General features: G+C 32.2%; 1 protein-coding gene across 1 annotated transcript in view; it reads left to right on the top strand.

Annotated features, from left to right (window-relative positions):
- The first annotated feature begins 10,563 nt into the window (after positions 1-10,563).
- The window catches only part of LOC145335200 (uncharacterized), a 133,950-nt gene continuing 119,398 nt past the window's right edge, over positions 10,564-25,115 (top strand). Inside the window, exons 1-2 of the mRNA XM_080180933.1 lie at positions 10,564-10,869; positions 11,624-11,785. Of these exons, the coding sequence (XP_080037059.1) occupies positions 10,761-10,869; positions 11,624-11,785 (271 nt within the window). The 5' untranslated portion in view covers positions 10,564-10,760. The remainder of the gene's footprint in view (positions 10,870-11,623; positions 11,786-25,115) is intronic.

The following is a 25,115-nucleotide window of genomic DNA, read 5'->3' as shown; positions in this document are numbered from 1 at the left end:
TGTATCCCTGCTTTGAATGAGATGTGGCAAATACTTTCATCATTATATGTTATAATAACAATTTATTTTGTTGTTGATATTCCATGTTATCCTTTTATGCTGTTATTATATCGACATAAAACTAGAGTCATTATGCAGGGATCTAAAGGGATAAGACGATAAATTGATGTACATCCTCTATGATGATTTTAAATTTTGGTTATCACGTTTAAACATTCAACTTTATAAATCAACCAATCAAAATTCACTAAAGTCCCCAAGTTGTTAATAAGTAAACGTGAATATAAAACTTTGGGGACTAGTTTAATAAACAGCCCAATGTTCCCTCCCTCTCTCTGCGTAAGTATAGTCACGATGTAAATATTAAATTAACAGGGACTATTGTTATGTTGACTTCAAAGTATTAAGTAAGGTGGTTGTTTCTGCTATATCATCGACATAACGATTTTAACTGTCGACGATTGAAACATCATAAAGTGTCACTCATGACTGCTACAATTAATTTACATTTAGTCGTCGACATTACCCTATGAAATTATATGTCAACTAGCGGCTACTGGGGGGGGGGAATTTTTTCTATGGGCGATTTCTTTCGGGAGGGTGGTGGTACCATCCCCCAAAATATTTATAAACCTTCCCAAGACTTATGAGAAGCTACCCTGTTAAGGAGAACCCGATCGGTTCAGCGGTTAGCGAGATCCTTCGGTACAAACACACAGACACACAGACATCCTGTTACTTTATAACCTTCTAATGCCTTTTAGATGAATGGGGTAGCCGCAGCTGATCAATAACTTTCTGCTACTGACAATAATATCTTTATTATGATTATAGTAATTGGATGTATGCTACGGAAGATCCTTAAAATTGCTAGAGATAACTATGTTTGATGGGTCCTAATTTAACAGGGTGGTTCTTGTTGATATTGCTGCGCTCCTTATGTACATACTTGTCCTTGTATTTACTCTTATGTTTTTCATTAGCTGGAATTTGTTCGCATAGATTTGAATTGATCTTGATGATAGTGGGAATAATAAGTGAACTTTAGTGTATTTGTTTGGGGTGTTTCCATTTATACAACTAGAAATGGTATAGTCACTGTGTTTTTGACAAAAGTTGATTATCAGGTTTATAATTGGCAATAACTCTTGTAGATTGTTAGAATCAAAATTGTATATACCTAAATTTAAGGCGAAATTGTGTAAATATAGGACACAGATAAAATACATTCTTTTATCTTTAGTTTTTTATCATAGAGATGCATACCTTATGATATTGTACTTTGTTGTCCTAGGAATCATTATTCCAAAAGTCATATTAAGAGGATTATTGTCTCATTCAAATAGTTGTTGCAACAAGAATATCGTTCATTGCTTTAATACACACACATTTAATTTAAGACCCCCGCTGTAATAGGTTGAAAGAATCAATAGATAGATAAATAAAGTTATAGGATTATAATAAATTATTATTTTGTTATCATTAGCAGGAATTCGATAAATAGATCTAAAAATCGATAGCGACATACCATAACGACAATGACAATTTTGTCAATTAATAGCATAGCAATAACAATAGAGCTATATTTTAGATGAAATCATAAAGTAAACTATAATGAAATTGCCCCCATGAGGCCTCTAGGGGCGAAACCGCTAGTAAGTCCAACAAAGTTTGAGTATGAGTGTACTTTCAACCAATTATTCTAATCTTCATGAAGGGCAACTTTATTTGTCATGATTGGTGCATAAATTTCAAGTCCATTGTCCCTTCCCTGAGGATTCCTTATTGAAATCTAAATTATAAAAAAAGAGTAATCATTAAATGAGGAGGGGTAGAAGGAGTGGTGGGTTGGATTAAGGGATGCGGTCATAAAATAATAAGTTAATCCTATATATTGAGGGGATAAGAGAAATCTCCATTGTCCCCTCTCTTTTTGAAAATGATAAATTTTGTTGGCTAATCAGCATAATTTTTGGGGTTATAATCGATGGTAAGGTTTTTTTATATTCCATTGATATATACTTAAGTCTTGATAATTATTATAATAATAATCCTTGCTTTATGAACAATTTTTATGTCCATAACGAATAGCGAAGACCGTTAGACATGTTATAATCCTTGTAGCTATCCTTGTAATAAAGTAACAGGATATTTGTTTGTCTGTCTGTTTGTCTGTACCGAAGGATCTGGCTAACCGCTGAACCGATCGGGTTCTCCTTAACAGGGAAGCTTCTCATAGGTCTCGGGAAGGTTTATAATTATTTTTGGGGAGAAATCGACAAAAATAAGAAAAAAAATAAAAAAAACGCCGCCCTGCAATTTAATTTGCAATTAGCTAAAAACATAACTAACACCATCTATCAGCGAAAAAAATATTTTTGGTAAATAGCTGATTTTAAAATAGATTAAAAAGAAACAATTTTATGTGTCACTAGAGGCCTCCAGAGGCGTAGCAGCTAGTGTTAAATATCGCATTAATGTTTCTGTAAGTATTATGTATTATCTGGAAAGAGTAGGAACTCTATAAACATGTTTGTCTGTATTTTTGACACCAACTTTAATAATGTAATAGAAGATATTAAGGGAATCACAAATGATTTTGATAGGCATACTTTAGCCTTACATAAACCTCTCATATCAATATAAGGCTAGCCTTAACCTATCTTTTTCAAGATTAGGAACATTTAAACCTGTCATATTGATGTTAACCCTTTACAGTCGGGCCCCTAGCCGCACCTTAATCGGTCGGGGGGGGGGGGGGCGTTCAACGCCCCCCCTTATTATCTCAGTTCCTATTAGAGCTAGAGGGCTAAATTTTTTTGTGCAAGTCCCCTGTTAGATAATGAATTTCCGACCTTTTATAGGTCTAAGTCAATTTTCGCTTCCTTCACCCTTTTATTTAACAACCTTTGTTTTTAGGTCTTTTTTTACTTAAAAATTTCAAACGGCTGTATTTTTCTTATTTTTGAAGCTAGAAGAAAATTTTTTTTCCAGAAAATGTTTATCTTTATGTAAATTTTACATTAGAAATATCAAAATATTAATTTCAGCGGCCGCAGCTGTACTTGGCAGCTGCCAGCCGCCGCAGTCGGCGGTCGGCGGGAAAACGGCGGCGGATCTTCATGAAATTTTAATACGTTATGTAGACATGTCAGAAAAGCTTAAGTTTAAAATTTGAAGTCTCTAGATCAAAAATTGCGGCCACAGGAGCCTTTTAAAGATTTCTGGAGACCTGGAGGATCGGGACCTGCAGGATCATACCTGGAACCTGAAAGTGACTTGAACACCTGTATTTCATCTAAGGATGTACTACTAGAGGATTTTTTAGTAATTTGGTATGATAAAATTCTTTGTTTTAGTCAAAAAAATATTTTTGCTCTTTATCTGGATGACCCTGCCAGGTTTGCTGGCATCCTGTGCCCGCCAGGATGGAGATATTCAAAAAATTCCAACTCTCAGTTATGTGTCATACCCATACTTAAAAAGTCAAGCAGTTTGGGCTCTTTATCTTTCACACACAGAAAATGAGATAGAAAAAACCAGATGGGGGGGCGTTCAACGCCCCCCCCCCCCCCCGACCGTTAAGGGTTAAGCTAGAATTTACTTATTTTTGACAATAATTAGTATACATAAGCATAAACCAAACTTATACCTACATACTGAATTTTGATTTCTCAGACAACTGGTACAATGTTATAAGCAATGCATTTCTATAACAAATTATAGACAAACTTACACTATTAACTGTTTTTAGATTTTTGATAAAAATCTAGTTGAAAAAATTTGTTGAAAAAATATATTTTTATTGAAAGTATTTTTTAAACTAAATTTAACTTGAAAGGTAATTTAGTTTTAATGGTTACTAATTTGTCACAAACCACATCAAGAAGGGAGGTGACAGTAGACTTTAAATAATGCTTATACCCAAAGTTTTATTAATATTCCAAATTTCAAAAACCTTGGATTCTTTAAGCCTTGATTAGGTGGAAGATACCTTCAAAGTCTAAATTTTTCCTCCAATAATTGTACATTTGTACATTTACATCAATCAACAGACTATTTATATAAATGTAATCTTTTATTTTTTTGTATATTGTATCGTTTGAAATCGAAAGGGCAATTATAACATGCCTAAGTTAACAAATCGAGCTTTCCAGTACGTATGGACAGATCAAGTCTGATTGCAGAACAGCCTTGCTTTGAAAATAAGATAAGAGAGAGGAGACAATGGGCTGTTTATTACACTAGTCCCCATAGTTTTATAATGAAATTTCATTTTTCGTTGGCTTAACAAATTTGGATAATTTTGATTGGTTAAAACGTTTCTACGTCTAATTTTAATCTACAGATTACCGGGGTAATTTTGCGTATCATCATGTGGGATGTACATCAATTTATCGGCCATTGTATCATCCATCTAAATGTTTGATTATGGTTACATGTTGTGGCAAAGCCCCTTGATGCTAGGGGCGAAGTGATTCAGCGGATAATGTTTGCGACAAATTATTTTCATTGTTGACAGATTATTCCCATATTTGATTTGATTTGAGATTGCTAATTGTTATAACACATCTCTTTGAAATATGATTTTGAACTTATGAAAAATAACCTTAATTTGAAAATGTTTGATTTTATTACTAATTGTTATAACACATCTCTTTGAAGTGTGATTTTGAACTTATGAGAAACATCCTTAATTTGAACATATTTGATTTAATTGTTAATTGTTGTCAAACATATCTTGGATTGAAACATGATTTTGAACTTATTAAAAATATCCTTAATTTGTAAATGTTTGATTTGATTACTTATTGTTATAACATATCTCTTTGAAATATGATTTTGAACTTATTTTGAACTTCTCTGTCCTAAAATCAATGAATGTGTGAAAATTATTCCACATTGTTATTACATAGTGATTGTTATATGTTGATTACTTATTTATCTATCTATCAATCAAGCAGTCTATCTATCTATCTATTTTCTATGCCATTATATTGATCTCTTTATCTATCTTAAGGTGTTACTAAGAGAGAGAGAGAGAGAGAGAGAGAGAGAGAGAGAGAGAGAGAGAGAGAGAGAGAGAGAGAGAGAGAGAGAGAAGAGAGAGAGAGAGAGAGAGAGAGAGAGAGAGAGAGAGAGAGAGAGAGAGAAAGAGGGAGAGAGAGAACGTGGGGTGTAAAATAGAGAAAAGGAAGGGTTAAATTGTATTAGGAAATGATACGTTCTTTATTTCATAATTCATTTCATTTTAGTAAGCTTACTATTAGTTGCGCCCCTAGCTTCTAGGAAACCCCATTTAAGAGGAGAAAGAATGCAAGGATATTTATTTGGATTAGGGGGAGGGGTGGTTGTCTGAATAAATTTAAATTATAAGATCTATTAATTTCAGACTGTAGGAATTCAAACCGCAAAATCATAAATAATATTTATTAACAAGGACATTTTATGTTCATAAGCAGCACAACGATAAAATCTTGAAAAAAAAGAATAGTAAATTGTAATACAAAAAAATTTATTGATAGATTTTGAGTAGGTATTATTGATGCATTACCAAAGATAACAGCATCCATAAAAGCGAAGCTCAACGGAGCATACCATCAGGACATACTTACATTTTAGAGTTGATTATAAAGAAGCTCTGCTTATAGCATTGTACCTAGCAACAGGATGTCTGTTTTTCTGTGTTTTTGTAGATTAGGATCTTGCTAAACGCTGCGGTATAATTATAGAAAGGCTCCACTTCTAACAACAAATCATTTTTTTAAAGTGAAGCTTTTCTATGTATGGTTAGGGTCAGTCCATACCTCCGTCAGTAACAGTTTGCTCTTTTCGTTATTTAAACAGGTTAGAATTGTCCTATGAATTTAAAACTTTGCATGATGATTTCTATGACTTAGAAAGCAAAACAACCCTATAATCGTTACCAGAAAGTCCATATGTCCATTTTACTTTTTTGACCAACATGTTTGTTTAGCTTAAGCATTAATATTCTGCTTATTCAGTTCTGACACTCTACATATGTTAATATTCGTTTTTTCTTTCATTTCAGAGCTTTGCTTTTATGGATGTTTTTATCCTTGTTTCTTGAAAAACCATTCAACCGAAGTTAACACAATTAAAATCCCATGTACGCTAGTAGTAAGATGTATATGTATGTGTGTAATATTGCTACAAATGGACAGGGTTTAAGCTATTTCCAAGGGATGAATTTTGACGTTAGCTTTGTATAGATTAACATTATTGAGGTAGAGAAATCTTCACAAAAAGACCACTTTCAGTAAAATTAATAGACAAGAAAGAAAGATTATTCCTTTAATAGTTAGGTACAATTTAGAAAGCGTAACAACTCTATAGTCGATATTAGAAAGTCCGTATGTCCATTAGAAAAATGCTGACTTTTTAACATTTTGACAACATTTTTTTGTATATATGATATGAACATGATTTTCTTATTCATCTAATTTTTGGAATAATGATTCTTAGGACAACAAGGTAAAGTATTATAAGTGAGACAACCCTATAATCGTAAAAATTAAAGTATGTCCTTTTACGCCATTTTCAACAAATTTATGTAAAATTTCGTTTAGTGTTTCGCTTTATAAGTTCTAACACTTTACAATAGTTCGTTTGTCATTCCCTCTGATTTTAGAGCTTTGCTTTTATGGATGTTGTCATCCTTTTTTTCTGTTTGTAAAAGCTAGAAGAACTTGTATTTTGAAAAGAATAAAACTTTATCTGTAAAAAGAATGTTAAAGGGTGTGGGAGTTTCCGACTCCCCCCCCCCCCCTCATCCTCATTACTTCATCTTTTGCAGGGTTGATATATCCTTCTTGCTATTAAACTATTTCTAGCTTTTCTTAATAAGTCTGTAATTTTTTATTTTATGATAACTGATCTATATAGGAAACCTTCCTTAGCATTACAAAGTTAAGTCCTACTGCTTTATCTCTCTATCTACCTATCTATTTTATTGTTAAGCACATGGCATCATTTGTTACCTATCATTTAAAAAAAAGGTTTAAAAATTGGGGGAAGGGTCAAAAGCTTGAAAGGAAGTGTTTTGTTAATAAAAATCAAGGATAAGAGGACAGGAAAAGAACATTTTTTTTAAACTTTAATTTTTTACACTGAGGATAAGATTTAAATTAGGGGGGGGGGGGGTAAATGTATGTCCAAGATTCACATGATTTTTAAAAACTTAGGACATATATCAATGGCGCTAAAGTGCATTCTTATCCATAATGTTAAAAGGTACAAAGGGCAGAAATTTACACATAAGGAAAAGGACAAGCTTATTTTTTCCGCAATTTTTTCTTATCCCCGTATCCCAGACTATAAGTCTATTTGTATCCAGGGAGGGAGGGGACATTGGGATGTTTATTTCGGTATCCTACACATATCCCATATTCGATTCCCCCTGTTTAGATTCCCACAAATGGATTCCCCGAAATCTGATTCCCCTAATGTTGAATATCCTATGTTATTCTTTTCCCCATGACACTTTGGCCTGATGCACTTAGCCTAAATGCCATAAATCCAAGAGATCATATGGCCTTTCAACAATTAGCTCCACATCAGATATCCATAAACACAATGTTCTTTTATTAGCAAGAGTTTTGACTTGTGATTGTTAAATACTCTAATTACAAAATATTATACTTAAATGGCAGGAAATTTAATTTAACTCTGAAGGGAAACTCTTGCATTATAAAACTTATTATAGAAAAGCTTTGCCTTAAAAAAAAACAAAGCTAGAAGAATTAAAAAGTATATTATAAAAAGTATTGGAAAACTGTATCGTCCGTCCGTAACGATTAGCTTTTTTCGTTAATTTAGGCATGTTAGGATTGTTCTATTGATTACAAAATTTGCATTTAATTCGTGTAGTAGTTAGATACGATTTAGAAAGCGTAACAACTCTAAATTCGTTACCAGAATGTCCGTACATCCATTTTAAACATGTTGATTAAGCTATAAACATTTTTAAGAATTTTAATGAATATAATAGATTTGAAATCTGCATAAAATGTTAAGGATTTTTTATAAATTTTTTTTTGTATAATTCTTTATCTTAAAGCGCAAATGCAATCTAAGTGAAATAATTTTGACATCTGTGATTGGTGGATTAAAAACTGTCTGCGTTCTGATTGGAGAAGCTTAAGTGACGTACATCATTCAACCAATTAGAGCGCAGGTAGTTTCCAATCCAGCTATCCTATTGGTCAAAATTTATTAACTTAAATTGAATTTGCGCTTTTAAATAATAAATTATATAAAAAACGAATTTTATAAAAAAATTCTTAAAATTTTATGCAGATTTCAAATCTATTATATTCATTAAAATTCTTAAAAATGTTTATAGCTTAATGTTGATTTTAAACTTTTTTAACAACAAATTTTTATGTGATAAAATAATCAGATTAAAATGTAAGTATGTATGTCCTTAAACAGTATTTTTTATTTAAGAAGTTTTGCAACAAATTTACTATAATACTTTGCATATTCAGTTCTGACAAAAGTTACAAGAGTTAATGTTCGTCTGTCCTACCGTTTCAGAGCTTCGCTTTTATGCATGGATGTTTGTCTGTCCTACCGTTTCAGAGCTTCGCTTTTATGCATGGATGTTGTCATCCTTGTTAGAATAAATTTTAATATAAAATTAAAAGTGAAAATGGACAGTGCCTAATTTTACCCTTTTTAAAAGCGAAGCTTTTCTATAATTAGGGTCGGTCCGTCCGTCCGTCCGAGATAGTTAGCTTTTATTCGTTAATTTAGGCATGTTAGAATTGTCCTATCGATTTCAAACTTTGAATTGTGATTCCTGTAGTAGTTAGGCACGATTTAGAAAGCGTAGCAACTCTATAATCATTACCAGAATGTCCGTACGTCCATTTTAAACATGTTGATTTCTCTACTTTTTTTAACAACAAATTTTTATGTGATCTAATTATCCGTTTGATCTGATTTTTGGTATATTGATTCCTGGGACAATAAAGAACAATATTTTAAGCGATGCAACTCTATAAGCAAGTCCTAAAGATGTAAGTATGTCCATAAACATTATTCTGTATCAGGCAGTTTTTCAACAAATTTACTTATAATTTTGCTTCGACTCTTATAATTTTATATTCTGATTATTCAGTTCAGAAACTAAACAAGTGTTAATGTCCGTTTGTCCTACCATTTCAGTGCTTCGCTTTTATGGATGTTGTCATCCTTCTTATGTATGTAATACAATACAACCCCTTTCGGAATAGGCAAATAAACGTAGAATTTGAGCAGTTTTATTGGTTTAGCCCACCCCCCCCCCCCCTTCCCCCTTCTTAATTTAGAGACAATTAATAATTATTTAAGAAGGATATCAAGGACACGTGGAAATGTAAACTTTAGGATATATGATATGTCGCCAAAGTGTAATTAGGATGAGTGCATTATGGATATCATAATTTGGGGGTATAAATTTTAAAGGGAATTTAAATTAGGGGAATCCGTCACTTTGGCAAAATGAAGTTTGGGAATTTAATAGAGGGAATTCGATCATGGGGAATCGATTTGTGGAAAAGTACCTAGAACCGTACATAATTTATTGACTATTGTCTTATCCCTTTCATCCCTGATTTGTATCCGTGCTATGTAAAGAGATTACAATTCACCAGGGATCAAAGGATGGGTCAATGATCTGGGATAGAAAAAAATCTATTTTTTCTTAATTATTTTTGTAAATATTGGAGGGATGAAAGGGTTGTAGATTGATTCTTTAAAAGATATTTGTGGCTTAAAGGGTAAGAGGGGATAGGGATAAATAAAAGAATAAAATAGAGAAATATATAGGGGAAAAAGATAGAGGGGGATAGTAAAGGAAAAGGGGTGAGTAAATAAATCGCTCAAAATGACATAATTCTTTATTTTAGCAAATTATAACTTAAATTTTTTCTAGGATATTGTCAGCTGTAATTGTTAACTTCTTATGGATGTAAATATAGCGAAGCTAAACCTTAATAAACTGTCTGTTTGTTTTTTGAGTGCATGCATTATTTAAAAGACATCTTATGTAGCCGCGCTTTTTTTAAAGTAATTGTAAAAACGTCCGAAAAGGCGCACAGTGCTCCGTGCGTACACACACACACACACACACTTCTCTATCTGTCCCATGAAAGCTAAGCGCTCTTCTGAAGTAGGGAGGAGGGGAGTGGGCATATAATATATCATTTGAAAGGCTTAAAAGAGAGGTGTTAATAGGAAAGGGGGAAGGGGGACTGGGGGGTTGAATGATAGATAGATAGGAAAAAGGGGATCACAGATAAAGAAAACACAAAAGGGAATGGGGAGAGGGAAAGGGTAGATTCCTACCTACCCACTTCCCCTTTTCAGACGGGAAGAGGAACGGAAGGGGCAGATGTGTAAGTAACAATTTATTCCAAGGAAAAATATTTCAATAATATAACAGCAAGTTTTAGGCCATTTTTAATGTAATTTGAAATCTAAATATATTTGGAGACCTAGTCACCGTTCGTTCATTTTATTTTTGTATTTACGGGCCAGTTTGATTTGAGATTTTGTCCAAGATGAAATAGTGAAATTTCTTTTTGAAAAAAAAATATAAAAATGTGATAAATTAGAAGAAAAATGTGAAAATATAGATATGTAGAAAATTTTAGATATGTGACAACGACAAATATAGTCTAAAAGATCCCCGAAAAATGTGAAAAATATTTGTTTAAAGTATAAAAAAAAGAATAGTGAAAAAAGGCAAAAAAATGCCGTTTGTAGTGAGACAAATAGAGCCAATAGATTTGGCTAATAAGCCGGCTCCATTTGAAACAGACAACCCGCTGGAAAGGGTGACAAATTCAACGCTGTGTCAGGAAAAGATTAATTGTGAATATTCCCTGAATGGCATAGTCTTTTCTCCCTGTCAATACTGGAGGCACTGTGATGACTAGAATTGTAATGGGCTATGTCGACTTTTTACCTTTTAGGGGGAGGTGCAAAATAAAATACTTTTTTTTGCGGGGAGGGGAGAGTTTCAAAGCGCGCTTATCTCTGAGATAAACTTAATAGGGAACTCTATAAACAGATTAGCTTTTTAGGCCTATTGGTTCAGTGGTTAGCGAGAACTTTCGGTACAGACAAACAGGATATAATAGTACTTTTATATAAAGATGGCCATGAATGACAAATTATAATCATTTCAATATAAAAGCTAACTAATTTAAAAACTATTTTTTGCTATATTTGATTAACATAAAGATTATTGACAATATGGCATTGGCACATTGTCATGTCAATAATATGTCAGCTATTGCCACTTGTATTGGTTTGTCAATTCATATTGCATGTCGACTATAGTCGTGTATAGGGGTTTTGGTTTTGAAAATTTTAAGGTAAGGGGGGGGGGTGTGCTTGATTAACATACTCATTATGTCAACACATAGCTTTCAGGTTGGCAGTAAAAGTTATATTTATGGAAATCAAACGTTAGAGACATGCACAAATACAGACAGACGGACTAATAGTTATATAGACATTTCTCACAGATTGTCAGATAGACAGAGACAGACAGACAGAAGGATTAGCAAACATATTGATCAAGAAATATGAACAATTAATTTTCAAAAGGCTTTGCGACAACTATCATCGTTATTACGGCATGCCGACACGTTATTCCACCAGCTAGAAACGGATTGTGGGGCTATAACGGAAAGAACCGTTAAGCTAAAAACGCGGGTGTCAACTCTAGATGAAAAATGCGGCATCCTCAACGCCCGCAAAGTGAAAATACGTAAGTTTTTTTTGTTTTTCTATTGCACGACGTTTGTTTCAGGTCTTTAAGGTGTTAATAAAGAAGATAATTGATATTATATGTATATATGCCAAGGCATTCCACATTTTCGACAAAGCAGCATTATTAACTTTTATGATACAAAAATGAATTAAAAACACCCAGTAGACCAAGAATTTAAGCAATTTTAATAAGTACAAATAACCACTAAATGTTCTTTCTTAAAGTTAAAAAAAAAACTCAATATTTGAACATTATAATTGCAAATAAACGTTTGTAAAAATAAAAAATGTAACTGTACCAGTTATAGAGTAGGTGCGTTTTTAATACAAATATTACAATAATATTCCTTTTTGATTTAAAATAACCTATAGAGATGCAATTTTTCAATACTTCAGTGTATTTGACTGTAATTTTAAATTTTTAAAATCATTTCACAAGTAAACCTTTTGTATAAGGACCTGCGGAATTTTTGGTTATTTTTATGCTTCCTAAATCGTCATGCAAAGTTTTAAATCGATAGGACATTGAAGATTTTAAAAAAGATTATATTACCAACGTACTGATGGACGTACAGACGTACAAAATGACCCTAATTAAGCTTCGATTTCGCAATTTGGAGGAGGGTACTTACATAAGACTGTAAAATCTTTATTGTACCCAAAGTTTAATCACATCGCTAACTCAAAATTTGGGTACTATTATGAAAGCTTGCTTGGTTGGTTCGAACCAGCAATGCCAACAATTTTTGACCAATAATCCTTATACCAAAGTAACGGTTTCTCCTTAACATGGTAGCTTCTCATAGGTCCCGGGAAGGTTTATAACTATTTTCTTGGGGGGTGGGACACCTCCCCCCACAAAAAAAATGAAAAATACCCCCCCCCCCAAAAAAAAAAAAAGTTTAATTTTTTTAACTAAAATTGAAAATGAGGTAGGGGGCAACCCCCCCCCCAAAAAAAAATTTTTTTTTTTTACTTTTTCTTTTCAAATCTAAAATAAGAAATTGGGTTATTAAATTCGACTCTCCCCTCCTCAGGGCGTATCCGCTAGTTTTAATATATAGAAAGGGTTATTTTGATTTTGATCATTGGATTATTTTTGGATCTTTTTGATCCCTGCTTAAAAAGACAAATTAAAGAGGATGTTTAATAATCAGTATGAATTTGGGATAGTTTGTGCTGTTATAATAATATTCAGTTTTAATAAAATGTGGACGTGATATCACAACAGCAAAAATATGATTCCACGCCATAAATAACAGAAGTAATGGGGGAAAATGGAATTTATATGCACAGGGATATGGCACAGAAAGATTAGTATCTTGCCTCCAAATTTTTATATTCAAACAGCATTAATTGTAGAAAGGGCCCTTAAACAAGAACTGTTTATTTCAGGTTAGGTTAGGTTAGGATAAGGAAGAGATAGGATAGCCCTACAGGGTTTTAGCTATACAAAGAGTACAGAAACGTTTCATATTGTACAAGAGCGTTACAGGAATCTTCATGCAAGATTTAAGATCGAAGGTACAATTCTAACACACCTCAAGTATCAAGTTACTAAGACACGCCCTGTAGATAAGCCTCGCAAATATTTAAGTATTTTTTTCTAGTATGGCTTCGAAACTAAGGGAGGAAGCGGAGGCAAAAGCAACGACTGTGCTGAATTTTAGAGCTGTAACTTTTTTATGGGCTGAGATCATGCACGTTTTACTTTTGGTTTCAAGAAGTGGCACATCCGCCTCCCCCCTTTAAATTCTCAGAAGTAGAATAGGTTCTCAGCCATACTGAAAACTCATATATAGACAGTTTAGCACGAATATTATAAGAAAAATCATAAAATTAATACCAGGTTTCTTAGCACGGTTTTAATATAATAACTTTTCATTTTAATATCCACGGAAAAGGTGTCTACAATATGATGCTATTTCATATCCCTATATCCCAGCTAAATTGACAAAATGGAAAATATATGCATATAAAAATCACCTTTTTTGGCATAGATTCAAAAACAAGGACCGTTATGTCATATATTATCTTAGCTTTTATATAAAAACTAGTTGCTTAAACCCAAGGCCCTAGGAGGTGGGTGCTGTTGAGGTCAGAAAAATAATCTAAAACCACCCTCAGACGTTTATAAAGCCCCCCTGAAAATACAGCCCTTTATAAAATAGGATGTAGCAATTAGCTCATTTTAAAAACATGAAATTTCAATGTTTTATGACGACTATATAGCTTTAAATAAAAGTGGCTATAACTGACATGAAAGTTTCCAAACATATGGCTGACATATTGTATGCATGTTGATATTACATTGACATCAAGAATGTTTAGTATTGTATTGTTGCTGCATTAATAACTAGCTTCAACGCCCCTAGAGGCCTCTAGGGCCACTTTTTTATCTTAGATTTAAAAAGAAAAAGTAAAAAAAAAATTTGGGGTGGGAAGATTTTTTTTTGGGGGGCGTTTTCTCTTAGGAGGATGGTGGTACCCTCACTCAAAATAGTTATAAACCTTCCAAGGACCTATGAGAAGCTACCTTGTAAAGGAGAAACTTTTTGGTTCAGCGGTTAGCAAGATCCTTCGGTACAGACAAACAGACATCCTGTTACTTTATTATAAGGAAATTTACAAACATTTTTTATTTATTATTTCATTCATTGGAGGTAAATTAATATTGCTTATATTGACCTATTCCTGTAAAGCTGAACACTGCAGTATGAATTCAAAATCTATAATGTCCATGTCACAGGGGTTCCAGGATTCGACAATAATTGCAAATTTGCAAAATATTTGAATTTGACTTGTTTTGTTTCTGTCAAAAGCGCAAATTATCCTAATATCAAAGTATAAGAATCGCCTATTTGGCAATTTAAAAATAAATATGATGTTGAATATTTGCTATCGATATATCCACTTTTCTAGACTTGATTATAGAGATGCCTTGCATTTTGTCTCTTGCCTATGTGGTAATTACTTTGAAACTAATATTATTTAGACAACTTCATGATTTATAAATTCTACAGGAATCATCTAACGAAGTTTGAAATCGATAGGATAATTCAAACATGTCCAAATTGTTGATCGGAGATATCAGTTTAAAAAAAACATTAAAATTGAAATTGATTTAGATGTGTCAATATTTCACAAGAAAGGATTAATCCTTAACTCATTCTTTCCCCCAATATACAAAAGCTTCCAAAAGAACATTTTGTATAAAATGATTAGGAGAAGATTAATTTATTGTTCATTGCCCTATCCTTGTTTTTCTTGGGAAACCAAATAATCTTTTGGGAAATATTGTAGGCTGTAATTTGATTTCTATTTGGACAGAGATATAGCACCTAAGCAAAACTGTTCTGCCTCAAACTTTTTAGTATAAATATGTTTTTTTTTCATCCTGGGACACTAAATTCTGATTTTTGACAATAGCATTCAAAAATTGTCAAGAAATAATACGTTGTTTTAAAGGATCTTTATATTTTTGCATTTTTTTGGACAAAATTAAAAATTTTCTTAATGTAATGTTTGCCAAAATAGTTTTTAATTTTTCAAAATTGTCATTTATATTTGCGGAAAACTTTATTTGTGATTTTTGTAATAGAATAAATCATTTAAAACACAATTATTTCTTTACAGATTACATATCTCGAATTGTGGATTTTTACTGCAGATATTTTGGTAAATTTTTGGGGATATAGAAATAGGATAATGGACGATAAACAAATCTTACATCTCCTCCCCGGTATCTATAAGTGAAAAAGTGACAGTCAAAATTTTTGCAAATATTGTCAGTAAATCACTGAATATTACTATTTTATTTAAGAGGACATTATATACCTATTTCGTCAGCCTTCAAGGACAGAAAGACAGACATCCTATTACTGTTAGGTTAAGTAAGGGTTAGGATAACCTCGCAGTGCAGTGGCTAGCTTTAACATTTTTAAAAATTAAAAATACGAGGAGGGTGGGGGGGTCTATTTGCAAGTTTGGGGGATTTTATGGAAAATATCAAAGCCATATTAGTGCTATTTATCAAATATGTGTTTAAATCAATATAAGGTTTGCTATATTGTTTTATATATCCTATTATATAAAGTGTAATATTTTTTGTTTGTTTGTCCTCACAGAACCAATAGGGAAGCTTTACATAGGTCCTGGGATAGTTTTAAATTATTATATTAAGTCTTGGGATAGTTTAGGCTATTTTTATGCCCTCCCTCTTCCCCTTAGAGTATAGAGACCATTTAAATGTATCATCAAAGTCCTTAACACAAATAATTTCACCACACATTGGTATCTCTACTACAAATGTAAATGATTTTTCTTAGTTGGACAGACGCAAATTTTCCTATAGAGAAGCTACGGCTGTGAAATTTATGTTATGGGAATAGGATTAAAAGCCATATAAATCTAAAATTATTATTCAAAGACTTTGTAGCTTAAACTATTTTCTTTTTCTTCTCAGGGTTTTTTTTCAGGTGGTGGGGGTGCACAAAATGGTCCCGAAAATATTGACACCTCATTGATTAGAAATATTGGGGGTTCAGGGGGGGGTTGAGCTTTAGGGAGTAGGATATAGGAGTGTAGGGTGTAGGGGTTTCATTCACTCTATATCTTTACGCCTCTATAATTTTCTATAATTTGAATAATCTGATTTTACATTCCTTTTGTTTCCATAATATCGAAAGGCTACCAAAGATAGAATTTCATACCTTTAACAATTATTTTCCATTGTCGTTCCTGTAAATTTGTAAAGTCGGGGGATTAAATGTTTGATCCCTACGGGATCTTGTTACTTAAATAAATCCTAAGTGTTAATCCCGTAGAAGGGGAAAGGGCAGTGACGGTTAAATAGTATCCCTACTCTTTCTTTACTCCACTAAATTACAGACGTAGATCTGTAAATTATACTGGTACCCAAAGTTTTACAACCACGTTATCTTATTCATAGGATAAAAAACGTTGGGTACTTTTTCTGAATTCTTATTGGTTATGTTAAGACAAGTAGTGTCCTAACTTTTTGACCAATAATTCAATCTACAGAAGGGGTACTCTTGTTTGTAATTAATTGGGATCAATCTATCATTCATTGTCTTATCCTTTAAGATCCCTTAGAGGGAGTTGTTACTGATAGTTAAACTAATCTACAATCCTTGATTCCCCCCAAAATTTACTAGTTACTAAATGATATAAATATTTTTAGCGCGCAACCATGGACTATTTGAAATATTGGGTAAGGATATATGTTGTAATATGTGTACATGGCAGTTTCCCTAAAACTGAATGTGAACCATAAAATGTAATTTTGATGCCTCTTTTTATCTAAGGTTAGGTTAAGTGAGTATAGCCTTCAGGGGCTAGTGCTAGCAGGGGCACAGCTTTCTGTAGGGGCTAGAATCACATTATTAATAAAAAGCTAAAATTTTGAGGGGGGGTTTTTATGGTCCAATTTAGAGTTCGAGGGATGATACCAAATATGTGTTTAAATGTTAAATATAGTAGCAAGGGTACTGTATGTGTATGTCCGAACGTCTGTCGTAAAAGTAAAAATGAAAAATTGCCATTTCAAACAAGAATCCTACTAACACTTATATTTCACAATGTAAAAATTCATATAATTAATGTAAAAAGCTTATTTGTATCTGTAATGCGTGTTTCAAAAAATTTATTTCTTTATTTATTAATGCTGTGTTACTTTTATGCTGTCTTTTTTTTGTCTAAATGCTATTCTTTTATTTTCACATAAGCATGTTTTTTTTTAGCATATCTACTTATATGTTTTAATGTTAAAAAGCTTTGATTTAATGATTCTATTAAAACCAATAGGTAATTATATAACGTTTCATGTTAAATATTTTTTTAGATAGCTATGGTGTTTTTAATAATCTATATTACAAAGTAGAACGATGTCTGTCTGTTTGTTCGTTTGTTTGTTTGTCTGTTTGTTTGTAGCGAAGGATCTTGCTAACCGCTGAACCGATAGGGTTCTCCTTTACAGGGTAGCTTTTCATAGGTCCCAGGAAGGTTTAAAACTTTTTAAAACTAAAATTAAAATAGTGGGGTCGACTAGCCCCCCCAAAAAATTTTTTTTTTTCTTTTAAATCTAAAAATTGGTTTGATTAGACTTCTTGGGGCAAAGCCCCTAGAGGCTAGGGGCGAAGCCGCTAGTGACTTAATAAAGTTCTTACTGGACTCTGATAACTATTATTATGAAATTAGACACAATTGATTCCTTAAACCCCTGTTTTTTAAATCGTATTCTTACACGAACATGAGTTCGATTTCTGTCAGGATTAAGTGGGTGAGAAAAAAAACACTGGTTTGTCTTGATGTTATTTTTTAAAAGCATGGCATATATGTTATATGTTTATTTTCGTTGATAAAAAAGGATATTAAACTATTTAATGTTGTATATTTAAAGAATAAAATATAAAATATTTTACGATGAAATGTTTTTGATATGTTTTATTTATTTTAAACACAATGATATTTTAGACTAGTATAGTAGAATTTGTTAGACAGTTTTTTAAACGTTGATATAATGAAGCTGAGATATATAAAGCATTTTTAGGGAGTGTGAGCGGGATTATTTAATTTATCGCATTTTAATTGTGTTAATAACCAGAAAGAGAGGGGACAATGAGTTGTTTGCTACACTAGTCCTCAAAGTTTTATTGTAACGCTTTCTTATTCGTTTGCTTAACAACTTTGGGAACTTTGAATTTTGATTGGTTGATTCATAAAGTTTATTTTTAAAACGTTTCAATCACTAATTTAAATCTACAGAAGGGGTAATTTGATTATCGCTATCTCCATAATAATGTTTCAAACCTGCTTCGAATAATTAATGATTGATTTTATCATATATTTTAGCTGTTTTATGGGAAGACATACTTTTTTGCAGGTTAATATAATGTCAAAATACTAGTCGACAATTCATGCAATTTATTTAAACATTACACTATAAAAAGTTTTACTTTTTCGTCAATAAAAAAGTTATTCTTATATGAATTGTTCAATGTTCTTCCTTGAGAATTTTCAGTTTTTTGAAGATTTAAAAATTTAATGACTTAATTTTTACATTTGCTAAAAAAATCTTCAAAAAATTACTTAAAGATATTAATAATAGCTTCTTTTTTGGAGGTTTTCCTTCTTATTTTGCTGTTATAGGTATCAATAACAAAAAATGTGCAATATTTGATAAGGGTTATTTTTGTTTTAAATTATAACAAAATAAAATTACTTTTTTGCAGTTTAGTTTATAAATTATTTAAAAGTAGAGCAAAAGAATTTATTGTAAATATAAAAAAACAAGGAAAATTATGTCTGAATTTAGCGCAGCAATCAAATGTCAATATTTTTATAGGTGAGAAAAAAATTGCTTAAATTGACAATAACATTGTTAAATTTATCTCTTTTTTTAGATTTTGAGTTCCACCAATAAAATCTTTTAAAATTAAAAAAAAATCTTAAGAGGATAATACCAAAAAGTTACCTAAAATGACGATTTCGCGTATTATACTTTGACGTAGTGTTGGTACAGCGGAGGACAAACATATTCTAACTTTAGAATAAATGTGCTCCCAAAACTATAGTTAGAATTTTAAGTTTTAATGTGGAAATTATATAATATAGAATGTCAAAATTATTTCTAGAATTAACAAATTTAATTACAATTACTTCTGAGCAGGGATTTTAAGGGATAAGACGTTAAAATGTTGTACATCTCCATTGATGATAAGCAAAATCATCCTTTGTTATTAAAATATTGAAGTATTTGGTTAAAAATTTTGACTCAACCAATCAAGCAAACATGAGCGCGCGTTTTAAAAACTTTGGGTACCAGTATAATTAAATGTCCCCTTTCTCACTATGTTTTCATTTATGTTACAAAATTATTTTCTTCTTGCTTTTTTTCATGTGTGCTACTTATGATATCTTAAACGTCCAGACATAGAGGTGTTAAATACAAAAATAAAGATACAACTTTTCACTAGTGGCTGGGGGCGAAGCCGATAGTTTGAATAAAAGTATTAACCATTATTTCAAACCTTTTGATTATATTTTTAACTAACTAAAATTCTACTACATTTTACTGTATCAAGATTAAAATAGACACACATGTTTTGGCTTATATGTAAATTATTTTCCACTCATAACAAAATGGGTACTGTCATCTTCTTTGCCTGTCCGTTTTTTATTCTAAATATAAGATAGTAAAAAGTTGCACCTGTTTATAGGCCAAAAAAACCTTTCAACTTTTTTACAATTTTTTCGTCTGTTTTTGGATAATGTTTGGGTATAGTACTGAGTTTTAAACTGAGGAAACGATACATTTCACGCTAAAGAGAAGATTATACCTTGAATGCATGTTTCAGGGCTTTAAAAAATATTACACATTCTCGCTTAAGTTTCATTTTCAGGCAACAAATGATAAATAAATGGATTTTCTATGATTGACTTTGCTTTAATTATAGTAAAGTTGTGCTACCAAGGTTTGGCTGTCTGTACAGCCTAATTTTATATTGCCCAAAGGTCGGTTTTAAGCTATTTTAATAGATTTTTATTTATCTTTTATTAGCCTATTCCTTTATTCTTATATTTTATGCAAAAGAAAATAGATTTTTTACAAGATATTCCAACCTTCTAATTAAGTATTTAGCACACAATCAGGAGGAAAAGGATATGGAAATTGAAGAAAAAGTAATCTTCCCCACAAACTTTCCACCAGTCAATTAAAAACTCTTTAAAGATTGCCAAAGGAATAAAAATCTGTAAAGTTATTTTTTTCATCCATTAAAAAATACCGGTTCAAATTTTGATTTCTAGTTTAATTTTACGTTCGTGTTCAATAATTTAGCTGCGCTACTTGCAGACAAATTTAAGTTAAATAGTTATAGATTCGCTGTCCTTTTTCAAACAGGTTTATTTGCGAATTTTATAACACATTGCTGCAGTAAGGTGCCGAAAATGCAAATATTTTTAAATGCTGTTACTAATCGAATATTAGGGCAGAAAATTTACTATTTTATATACAAGTGACTTTAGCCAGCCGAATACGAAACAGAAAAGCCTAATTCTAAATACGTTATCTACATAGAGTACATGATCATTAGTCACTGGAATTTTACTTAGAAATTTCAAATGTGTATTATTTCATACTAGTGACTGCACCCCTAGTATCCAGGGACTCTGGTGTATTAGTGGTATTAATAGGGGGCATGGATGTAGTATAAAACAAACCCAAGACTTAATGTCAAGCTTCGGACAAAAAATCGTACTACTTTATATAATAAAATATCAGCTATTTAGATAAAAAAGAGTTATTTGTAAGTATTTACATGATTTAAGAAAATATATGTATGTTTTTTATCCCAAAAGCAAATATTGCTATTTTTAACTTTTCAAAAGATAAAAGATTTTTTTTGCAAATGAACAATAGAAGGCTTTAATTTATTGTACATTTAGATTTTTGATACTTTTTAATTTTTTTATTTTAAAATGACAATTAAGTCCACAGGCATCGCAGCAAATACAACAACATTATAAAAAGTACAAAAGTTACAATATAAAACAATCCCTAAGCTTGTATCCTATTGTATAAAGTAACTGGGGCTCTATATTCAAAGAATATGGAAGGGCAAAAATATAGCCTAAAACCATACCTACGCAGAGTTTTATAAAAATAGAATAGCTTAAAACTATCCTGACACCTATAAGTAACTTCACTGTAAAAGAGGACCATATCGGTTCAGCGGTTAGCGAGATCCTTCGCTACAGACAAATAAAAAGCTTACTACTTCATATATATACTAGTAGCTTCGCCCCTAGCTTCTAGGGGCTTCGCCCCATGAGGTAATGGAAAGTCAACCCTCCAGAATAATTTTATAGTTTTATTTTCAAAAAGTTATTCTTTGCCGAATTACTCTTTGGTAAAATTAAACCCAGGTTGTGCGCCGTATGCACAAAAATTTCAATTCGTAAAAATTAAACCCTGGTTGTTCACCGAATATCTCGTACGGGGTGAGCATAAGTGAGTACCCCGTATGCGGCGCAAGCTCCGATAGTCCCACTGATTGGACCATATATACACAAAAATTTAAAACTCTCCTCTGTAAATTTTATTTAATACCTATGATTGCAACAACTTTTTAAAGATGTCAATTTTTAAAAGTTACAAAAAGCCCAAAAATTTTTTTGGGTGAAATTTTATTTTGGGGGTTCATTGGTGCTTCGCCCTATGGTGCAGTGGGGTTGTTCTCCCAACCCAATTACTGTTTTTTTTTTTACAAAAATAAAAAAGAAATTTAAAATTTAGAAATGGGGATTTTTTATTTTTAGGGGGGTTGGGGTGTCCCACCCTCCTAGAAAATAGCCTAAAACCACCTGAGGACCAGTAGGTATATTCCCAGAAGAGTAGAGCCCAATTTGTTCAGCAGTTACTGAGATTTTACAAAAAATGTTTTTAAAAATTTGGGGGGGGAGTGTTTTTTTTTTAGTTTTTGGGGGGGTTGGGGGTGTCCCACCCCCCAGGAAAATAGCTTAAAACCATCACAGGACTAATAGGTATAATCCCTGAAGAGTAGAGCGGTTACTGAGATCTTAAGCTTCAGACGGACAGACAGATGGACAGACGGACAGACATCAAGCTACTTTGTATTATAGATTATGTATATTAGGATAGGTTTTTTTTTGTCTGTAGCTTAAGATATCGAGACCAACCGAACCAATTGAGTTCTACATGTTAGGGAAGCGTTACTTAGGTCCCGGGATGGTTTTAGGCTGTTTGCTTCTTTGATTTAAGTATTGGGATGATTGAATTAATTACCATTTATGGAAAATTCCTAAAGGGAAGGGGCGCAACTATAAAAAGAAAAGAAATAAGCGATGATTTCAAGGCCAATATAAGCTTGCTTTTTTTTGCCTTTGATGCTTTGCGGATTCAGCAAATTATAGATTTGTTGTGCTGATTTGGAAAAAAAATCATTAGGGATAAACTGTGGTGTAACAATGGAAGATAAATTAATCTTTTTCCCAGATTCTTAGTTGTTAATTTTGGGGATAAGGTTGTAGATTATTTATAAGGGGGGAGGCGGATGTGCCACTTTTTGAAACCAAAAGTAAACGCGCATGAACTCAGCCCACAAAAGAGTTACAGCTCTAAAATTTGGCACAGTTGCTTTTGTGGATAACAATTTGGAACTGTAAAAAAACGGCGGTGGAACCGCCGCCCCCGCCGGAAACCGCCGTTTCCCGCCGAATTTTGTTTTGCCTTTTTTCGTTAAATTATACAGTTCTCAATCATCTGAGATACCTAAACTTTTTTTCTCATAAAAATTTCCCTTATTTTTTCACGTGACACTTGTAATATTTGAAACATGTCAATACTAAAAAAAAGTGTAAAATCTTATGTGTCAAGTGAAAATATAAGGGAAATTTTTATGAAAAAAAAGAGTTTATCTCAGATGATTAAAAATTGTCTATTATGGCGAAAATAAGCAAAAAAAAATTCGGCGGTTTTCGGCGGGAGCGCCGGTTCCGCCGCCGTTCTTCACAGTTCCATATTGTTCTCCACAAAAGAAACTGCTATGCCGAATTTTAGAGCTGTAACTCTTTTATGGGCTGAGATCATGCGCGTTTTACTTTTGGTTTCAAAAAGTGGCACATCCGCCTTCCCCCTTTAAATTTTTTCTCTCTCGTACGAATTGATTCAATTGTTTGAAATTCTGTTTTTGGTACCTGACAAATATTTGAGAGGGGAAATAATAGAACTCTCTGGAGTAATGGTACCCCCCCCCCCCATTACAACCTTATTTTGAAATAATTTCAAAATAAGGGAGGTGTTATTTTTTTATTTATGGCACTCAAATTAATGAACTAACCAATAAAAATTCATTAAAAGTCTCCAAAATTGTTAATAAGAAAACGTTATGATACCACTTTTAGGACTAGTGTAATAAACAGCCCAATTAGATTTTATTAGATTTTACAGCAAACAAATGTAAAAATATTTTTATTAAATATTAATTTAATTAATAAATTGAACTAATTGGAACAAATTTTGTTGATTTACTTGAATAAACAAGATTAAATACGGGGCACGGCAGCCGAACATTTTTATGGCGGCTCGGACGCGGCTATAATTTAATACGTGCTGTGGAAAGATCGCCTTGACTGAAGATTCTTAATTTTTTGGCATCGCTGTATTTTCCAAAATTTGGCGGCAAATTGCGGCTGCGGCTGTCGAGCCCTGCGTTAAACATTAAATATTTGCAAAACTTAATCATAAATCAATCAGAGATAATATTTAGTCAATTCAAGCCATCCCTGTTAACTGAGGGGATCTTTATTCGATCGACTTAATGCTATATTAGTAATTAGCGGCTACGCCCCCTAGAAGCCTCAAGGGGCACTTGTGAGGGGGGGGGGTTGAATTCGACAACCAATTTTTTTATGGGTGATTCCTTTTGGGAGGCTTGAAGTACCCATCCCCAAAATAGTTATAGGATCTATGAGAAGCTACTCTGTAAAGGAGAACCTTCAATATAAAACAGACAGACAGACACACATCCTGTTACTTCATGTCAAGAATGTCAGTACAGATGTGTGCACAGAGATTTACTGGGGTGCTCTGAAGCTTGTTTGGGTTAAAAAAAAGGGGGGGTGGGCAGTCCTACCCAATTTTTTAGTTAGGTGGGTTATAAAATGTCATATTGTCGACGTTTCTTTATTCCTGTTAATTCCTTTAAAATAAACAATGATTTTATATTATTCTTTATGTATCGACAAATCATTTTATGTCGGCATTTTGTCACTTTTTACTACTTTTTTTTGTTTAACATTTAACCATTTTTTGCTAGAGTTAACACCTAACGTGTATTCTTGACCATTTTATTTTTGGGGAGTAAAACCTACAGTCCACTTAAAAAACAAGGATGACAATATTAATTAATGTAAATCTTAATTGACCAAATATTGCTTTTAATAAGAATGAACTAAAATAAAATCTAAAAAACAATTTTTACAAAAAAAAAAGAAAAAATGTCAGGGTAAAAAAACAGTTTGATATCTTTTTTTAAGACAAACGGACGATTCTCTTTTCATATATGTGTCTGCCCTTTTTATACTTCTAAATGAATGACTGTTTGAAACTCTGTAACCATTTTTTGGTAGGGCAACTACTCTATACCATACATAAACACTTTAGGGGATGGGGGTGGGATGACGACCATCCACTTTTTTAAAGGAAAACAGAAAAGAATTTTGTTTGGGGGGAGGGGTCGTTTTATCCTAGCGGTAATTCTCGGGAATTGAAAATAACCTACAAA

Source organism: Acartia tonsa, chromosome 13, assembly GCF_053477335.1.
Source record: "Acartia tonsa isolate MP-2025a chromosome 13, ASM5347733v1, whole genome shotgun sequence".
NCBI lineage: Eukaryota > Metazoa > Arthropoda > Copepoda > Calanoida > Acartiidae > Acartia > Acartia tonsa.
Note: the sequence above shows the minus strand (reverse complement) of the source record. Positions and strands in the feature narration are given on the sequence as shown.